The following is an 8,264-nucleotide window of genomic DNA, read 5'->3' as shown; positions in this document are numbered from 1 at the left end:
GAGGAGGATGACCCTGATGTCGACGAAGAAACTTTGCCATGTGTTCGTAGGCATCAGGTTCATACCTCCTCGTAATTTAGAGCTCGCTGACAACTCGGCCGAGCTAAATTCTTGATTTGTAAACGGGGCTTAAGGGGTACACTGAGTGAGCTAAGGGGTTCTTGTCTCTATGCACTGAGGTAAGACATGTTTTACTTCTTGTTACATCATTGTAAAACTTAGAAATTAAAAGAGATAAATGGGTAGAAAGAGAAATGTGTATTTAGTAACAATGAAGTCAAAGAAAAATTCGATCATTAAAGGCCAGCAAGACAAAGAGCCTTACCGCAAAGAAAGTCGCAGAGGATTTCGAATTCGCTGACCGGCAAAGCTCCTCCTGCCGCGCCTCCTCTGAAGCGTTAGAAGGCGCTTTTTATTTGCATTCCAGTGGAGGTCAGTTACTCAAATTACTGATTAACCTTTGACCTGCGTGAACCTGTCGGAAGGGATTGCAGATTCCACTAACCATACATCATGTTTTCATCGCACACGGCATGACTTTGATGCCCCAGTTTCGCCCATTTGAGACGAATGGCCAGATAAGTAACTCCAGACCACCACAGGCACCCCACAGCGGGCATGACTGCCCGTTTTGTTGCCAGTGAGGCAGCCTAAAACCGCCGGTGACCGTGTTTGTATCATTCCTGCGGTGTCAATCATAGCAAGCACCGTCCCGGAAAGGACACCATGTCTCTTAAGGTATTGTAGTACGTTGATTTAAAGCTTTATTTTTGGCAAAGCTTCTGGTGACCGGTGACCGGACTAGACATTCGGTCCAGAAACCTCGGAGTAGCTATGGATTCACTGTTTAATACAGTATCTCTTTTTTAACGGTGGATCACAGTGCTCGAGCGGGTGTAAATGCGTTAGGTTTGGATCGTAATTGAGTCAGACTTGAGTCGTATATCTCTGTTGACCGTTTCACGACTATCGTGCCCACCAAAACACGACTGTGAGGCCGAATCCCTTGAGCCCCATCGATTAAAATACGACCGTGTTTTGACTAATATACGACGAGGTCGGTAATCAGACGTATACAGTCGTATTTTGGTCGACGTCCAGAGGAAAGGTCAATAGAGGTCATCAGATGCGTTACAGCCTGGTTATCCAAATAAACAAACTGTAAGTTAGTCGGATGAGCTAGGCGTTTATTACGTTTATCTGCCTTGTTCAGTTGCTGATTTTTAACCCCCTTAGGAAAAATGAGGTCGCACAATTTTTTTTCGAAACTATTTTCATTTCTTTTGCAGAATATTACTTGTAAAATTCTGCTATAGGCTAACGTTAACGTTACAGTTCCTTTGATCCAACCCATAAAGTTTTCTCAAAATGAAAGCTGGTAAATGGTAGCTGGTCTTTTGACGTGCTAGGCGTCTACGTTTACTTCAAGTTTTATAATTAGGCCGTTCCATGTCGTTTCCATCAAATTATCGTTCCGCTTCGTTCTGTTTATTTCATTTTGGTTCCGTTTGGTTCTGTTTCGCTCTATTCCATACTGTTCCATTTTTATTAATTTTGCGTTGTTTCGTTCATTTTCGTACCGTTTTGTTCCATTTCATCAATGTCGTTAAATTCGGTTATGTTTCGTTATATTTCGTTACGATTCGTTACAGTTCGTTCCGTTTTGTTATAGTTCGTTGTATTTCGTTCCGCTTCGTTACAGTTAGCTTTCTTTCGTTTTGTTTTGTTATGGTTCGTTATATTTCGTTCCGTTTCTTTACATTTTGCTCCGTTTCGTTACATTTCCATCCGTTTCGTTATAGTTCGTTTTCTTTCGTTCCGTTTTGTAATAGTTTGTTCCATTCGTCACATTTAGCTCCGTTTCGTTACATTTTGTTTGCTTTCGTTCCGTTTTGTTATAGTTCGTTATATCTCATACCATTGCGTTATATTTCGTTCCGTTTTGTAACAGTTTGTTCCGTTTCGTTACATTTCGTTCCGTTTTGGTTCATTTTCTTTCGTTCCGGTTCGTTATAGTTCGTTATATTTCTTTCCGTTTCGTTTCCTTCCGTTTCGTTACAGTTATAGTTCGTTATATTTCTTTCCGTTTCGTTTCCTTCCGTTTCGTTACAGTTCATTTTCTTTCGTTCCGTTTTGTAACAATTTGTTACAGTTCGTTATATTTAGCTCCGTTTCGTTACATTTCGTTCTGTTTCGTTCCGTTTTGTTATAGTTCGTTATATTTCATTCCTTTGCGTTACATTTCGTTCCGTTTTGTAATAGTTTGTTCTGTTTCGTTACATTTCGTTTCGTTTCGTTATAGTTCATTTTCTTTCGTTCCGTTTTGTTTTAGTTCGTTATATTTCCGTGACATTTCGTTCCGTTTTGTAACGGTTTGTTCCATTTCGTTATATTTCGTTCTGTTTTGTTATAGTTCGTTATATTTCGTTCCATCTCGTTCCCGTTTCATTGTTCTTGTCAAATTTGTTTTACTTTATGTTGTTTAGATGTCTGTTGAGGCTAGTCGAAACCTGCATATTTCTGGAGTCCCTGTGCAAATACGAACAACATAAGTTATGTGAAATGTCAAGGTTGTTAGCCAATATACCTGTACATTGCATAGTTATCCGTCTATCTGTAGTTATACTTTATATTGTAATTGTCGAACTTGTGAATTGAATCAATTGACGAACTCGAGAACTGGTAATAATAGTAAGGTAGTAATGTTTTACTGGTGGTCCGCACCATGTTCGCCGTCTATGTTTAGTAATTCCAATCTTTCTTAAAGTGCAAACTGTTACTTACCTTGTTTAGACGACGTGTGTGGTTTTCATTGGCAGTTTCTCTCATCCGAAATGACGGAATAATAGAAGTAGCCTGAGTATCATCCTCCGTAGTAACCGCTGGCTCACAACTTTTGCTTTCCGTGGTTAGCAAGCGAAAGTCGTGAGTTACCGGTTACTAAGGAGGATGATACTCAGGCTATATGAGAAGCACATGGAATTCGGTTTTGAAAATCGTTTTATTTGTCGTTATTCTGTGTATGTGCTTGACTGCTTGTGTATATTTATCGTATGGCGTATAACATTGTGCGTATGTATAATAAAGTTTTTTTTTTGTTGTTGCAACATTTAGATACAATGTTCCAATGATACGTAACATAATTAAGTTATGAACGATTTCTTAAAGCGAGTTGTGATACATTCTAACATCTGAAGGTTATGTTTATTACGAAGATCAAAGGAAGTGGATTCTGATACTTGGCGTTGTATTAAATCTCTTATATTTTGTCCACTTTGACCATGAATGGTGTTATAGAAAATTGAATAATATGGCGGCGGTCAGTTTTTCCCATACAGGTACGGCAAGGAGAGAAGAGTACGAAGGCGCCCTGATACATGATGCCATCAGCTGTAGTTAAAGAGTGTTCATATTGTACACGTTCGATGAGTGGAGAGTCTAAAGAAGTGCGACCGTGCCAAACTACGCTGCCATATTCGAGTAGGGGACGGATACAAGATTTGTACAAGTATATGATTTTTACAACTTTACAAGGAGCTTAGATTTAAGTTTACTGGAGATTGAAACAGTTTTATATGCATTGGCTAGCATTAAACTTTTTTATTCAGACGCTCGCATCAGTTTTTGGATTCCAAGAACATGTCATCCATATAATCAAATCAACATAGCCTTACCTTGTCGGAGGGTTGGATGTGGAGGAGGACTGGAGAGTTTTGTTTTGTTACGTACTTTTTCTCTCCTCCCTGATTTTATACTGTACGATTATAATGAATTCGGAAAAGATCGATGAGATTACAAATAGCTGTATCTTTCATAGAATAAACATGTGATATACTCTAGCTTTCAATGTTCTGTATTCATGACATCGTCGCCATGGAGCCACTTGATATTTGTAAGTCATTATCGTTGCCATGCTTCAGGGGCACTGCACACCGCCTCCAACACAGTTGTCGCTTTGCTAACGTGTTTGCAAAGTTCAGACCTTGAAGTCAGGATTTACGAAGTGTTTGTCTCCAACAAAATCCATTTGTGATTTCTAACTTGGCAAGTAATACCGTAGGTAGCATGTACATACTCCGTGACATAATTATGTTTGTCATGCTGCGTTGTGTTTTCTTTCATATTGAGTGTGACATAGTGTTAATTATGGTTTCACCAGTATTTGTTACCGAACATGGCGTGTTTGTGTGCATTGTGTTTAGTACTAGGTTAATGTTTGCTTGACTGTGTGCTGTCAATATAACGGACTATAACAAAACGAAATATAACGAAACGGAATAAACTGTTACAAAACGGAAAGTTAACGAAATGGAACGAAATATAACGAACTATAACAAAACGAAACGAAAGTAAACGAACTGTAACGAAACGGAACGAAATGCAACGAAACGTAACAGAATGTAACGACGTGAATAAAATGGAACAAAACGGTACGAAATTAAACAAAATAGAACTAAAAATTAATGAACAGCTGGCAACACATCGTGCACAAAACAACCAGAGAAAATCACACAGCATTTGCTTGGCAGTATCCAATTACCGCGAGCCGTAAAGCAAACAGAGGCAACGCTTACCTGGTCCACAATACCGGAAACACGTGAATGCAGCAAAAGGGAACATCACCCAGCTTCAATATACCGGTCTGAGTAACAACACCGAGGGACTTCGAATTTGACTGTATAATTCCCCTGTCAGCATGAGTAAAAATGTTATTGATGATATAGAAATCAATAAAGTCATTTGAAGATAAGATTCGGGGAGAAAAAAAATACCGACGTTTAGCTGGACTCGATCCGACTTCCTCACAACTCTAATAGAAACCGCCCAATCCACTCTCTTATGTCACTGAGCCACGGAATACATTCTTCATTATCGTCTTTGACTAGAGCCTTTGTACATGACGGTGCGTGATTGCGCAACGAAAACAAAATCAATGATCGTGTAAAAACTTGTCATTGTTCCATCTTTATAGTAAACGGAGTATTTACACATGGTGTTTAAAACTGAACCTAGCTAGAAAAGATTAATATGCAACGTTATAAATATATGCTTCATTGTTACCCTGCGTTCTTGAATAGTACGTAAACGACTGTACTGCCGGCGTGCGGGTGTTAGGTCAATCAGTAGCGCGTCTGCATTGCGATACATGGCTGCCAGAAATGGCGCCGGTTCGAATCCTACGTTGTCTTACATGTATCTTATGTGTGAATCTGCAATAATAATCTTACACATTTACTACGCACTTTCAGCATTCTTCAGAGAAGCTCATATGTTATCTGTACAAAATTAACAAGGAACGTTAATCCATGTTGGAAATTCTAATATTACATTTTGCCGACTAAAACGGACCAAAGATAGAACTGACCTAATTTTACAACAGCTGTCGTAACAGCTTGTCCTAAAATATTCAACATTTAAATACATATACATGTAGTACATTAAGGACGTTATAGATATTTTTTTTATTCAAAGATGACATACACAACCTTGTCTACATCCTTTAAGTTTCTCTCGGTGCTTGATTGCTTATTTTACTTTTACTCTAAGGTGCTTGAAAAGACCGAAATTTCCATGCCCCGACGCACGGTGTTTATAACCAGAATCCATGTAAAACGCGGAGCTACATATACCAGAGCACGTGGTACCCCTAGATGTCAATCATTCCGGTAGCCACGGAAACAATCACCACGGTGACGTGCGTCGGCTTGCCGTCACTCACCGGAGTTGCCATGGCGCCGGACTATCACCGAGTCAGCCATTTTTGTTTCGGTAGTCTTGGCAACGTTACTTGTCGTCAAGGCAACTATGGTAGGCTTCCAGTCGTGATAAAAACACAACCCGATTCCAACTTTCTAGTCGTTATTCATGCGGATTTAAGTCGTAAGGTGGAACAGGTGAGAAAATGGTCGTAATTCAGTAGGGAATGTCCCACCTGACGACTGACTTACACCCCGTTCCCGACCCGCAGGAAAATTGGTCAGCCATTCACGACCCAAACACTGCTGTGGGCCAAACACGACCGACGACCCATTCACGCCTAATATTTGACTGATCAACGACCTGCTCGAGCACTGTGGATGATGTCATGATCACTATGATGTCATGCCCAGATTATGTTTTATTAACTCAGAGAGCTACAATTACAAGCAATGTACTAATAGTACCTAGTATGATTTTGTAGGTAACTTTAGGTAAGATTTCTTTCCTGTTTTAGTTTCTAATCTCCTAGGACAGGGGTTTGAAATTGCAATTGGTCACATTTAATAACAAATTTAAAACCTCATTGGAAAAAAGTCACAGAAATTTGCGTTGACACAGTCCCAGAGAAATCTTGCGATTCTATTAATGACAGTTCAGGCATCCACTCTCCCCAGTCTCTTCCTCACACTTTTAGATACGGCACTACATTATAATTTAATTGATGTGAGTGATCACAGATAGATACATGGCTAGCCAGCTGCCTGTCTTGTCAGCTTCCTCTGGCTGTCAATACACAGGATATCCTGCACAGCGGAGTCCTGGAATACTTTCCTTGTAGATTATGTGCTTAATACGGCCTCAGAAGGATGATAATGGCTTCCAATGTACATGTAAGCAGTCACTTATCTTTGAGATTTTCCTTCTGTTGATACATAATTGTATGAAGCTAAGTGTTGTTCTTTTGATAGCCATTTTGTCAACTGTGTTTATCTAAGTGTGGTTAGTTCTTTCTGTGAATGAGGACATACCTGGCTGGTGACATTAGACTATTGTGACCTGGGTACTAGCACCTATAAGGTTCCTTAAGTGCTCCATAATATTATGATATTAATTTTGCGGTCCATTTCCTTAAAGATATAGAGCAGTACATCTCCTATTTGGTGCTATAGATTCATTGAGTATTTTTGGCACTGTCCTTTTTGTTTCACCCGCATAAGGACGTCACAGATGCGGCACCAGTGTGCTCTCTTATGTTATGTGACATGGTGTAGATGCTCAGAGCTTTTTCTTTGCTGCTCTAGATCTCTCCTCGCCTCACCTGCATCTTTTGAAAAGCACTGTACCAGCACATTATATGTGGAGGCATTCTAAGTACCTATCGTTCTAAAATGTCCCTAGCACCCCCCACGATTCATGCACGATCCAGAAGTTTGTCTCCAAATCCTCGTCAGGGTGCCATGCCATCCCTGCTCGCCCCCCCACCCATGCGAACGAGCCTGACGCCTAGTCCCAGACTCCGCCACTCGTGGTCCCCCGCCCACTCCCCAACCCTCCGCCATGATGTCCGCAGCTCGCTGAACTTGTTCTATCGTTCCAAGGACTCGCCCAGTGATCAGCAGCTCCACCTGGCAGCCTTGCAGGGAAACATCGACCTGTTGAAGCGAACAATCGACGGCGGAAGGGTCCACATAGACAGTCAAGACAAGGTAGGTTCTCATTAAATAAAAGTGATGAAGTTGATCATCTATTGTTGCAGCATATTGCAATTGTAGGTAAACTGACCAATCTATAACTTATAAGACAGTTTACTTAGTCATTGTATTTTTGATAGTACGATTAAATGTGATTCACAGCCGACCAATGCAAATGCTGCAATTGGATTCACGTTTCCTCATGTATCTTACAGTTCTTTTTTTTTTTTCCATATATTACTATAGCCTATAATCTAAGTAGGACAGATTTGGCCATCTAGGGATCAAAGCATTTAATTAGATGCAACCTTCCACCCTCACTGATGGGAGATCAGTTGCTCCTGGTTTTCTCCAGTGATGTTTCTACTTTAGGGCCCCTTCATAGTCATACACAGACTGTGTTTCTGCTGTGCTCCTTGTCCTATAATTTTGTACTTGTCAGCTAATGTCAAACAGTTCTCCGCTTACACTTACAGTTACACTCTGCAGGGAAAAGTAAACATTGAGTTTAACTTAGAGTTTGTTGTTAGCAAGCTGATGAACGACTACCTTGTTAGCATAGTAAACAAACTATGTAGGGACCTGGCCTGCAGCAACATGTTTAGTATGTCACTATGTGAGCATTGAAATGCTAGAAGATTATCAGATTTTGGTAGTATGCATTGATTGTATAAGACGTGTGTGTGTGTATACTGTAAAAGAGAGATAACCCTTGTTACCCATGATATCATCGTGCTAAAAATGTTCATGGATCTTCAATACTAGTAGTATCGATATAGTGCGTAAACCACTGCGCACAGGATAGTCCCCTCATACTCTTTAACCCTCGAAAACAAGTGGAAACCAATGAATCAATCTCTTTTGGCAGAATTG

At 40.2% G+C, this 8,264-nt stretch overlaps 1 protein-coding gene across 3 annotated transcripts in view; it reads left to right on the top strand.

Moving 5' to 3' along the window:
- The first annotated feature begins 446 nt into the window (after positions 1-446).
- LOC118404827 (ankyrin repeat domain-containing protein 29-like) overlaps positions 447-8,264 on the top strand; it is a 35,994-nt gene continuing 28,176 nt past the window's right edge. Inside the window, exons 1-2 of one of the 3 annotated variants that reach the window (XM_035804200.1) lie at positions 447-738; positions 7,299-7,406. In XM_035804200.1, coding sequence (XP_035660093.1) covers positions 727-738; positions 7,299-7,406 — 120 coding nt within the window. In that variant the 5' untranslated portion in view covers positions 447-726. Of the gene's footprint in view, positions 739-6,456; positions 6,591-7,298; positions 7,407-8,264 lie in introns of those variants that run through there. The other 2 variants (XM_035804191.1, XM_035804209.1) reach the window with 2 other exon arrangements.

The sequence above is a fragment of the Branchiostoma floridae genome, chromosome 2 (assembly GCF_000003815.2).
Source record: "Branchiostoma floridae strain S238N-H82 chromosome 2, Bfl_VNyyK, whole genome shotgun sequence".
In the NCBI taxonomy this organism is placed as follows: Eukaryota; Metazoa; Chordata; class Leptocardii; order Amphioxiformes; family Branchiostomatidae; genus Branchiostoma; species Branchiostoma floridae.
This window is presented reverse-complemented; position numbering and strand designations above follow the sequence as displayed.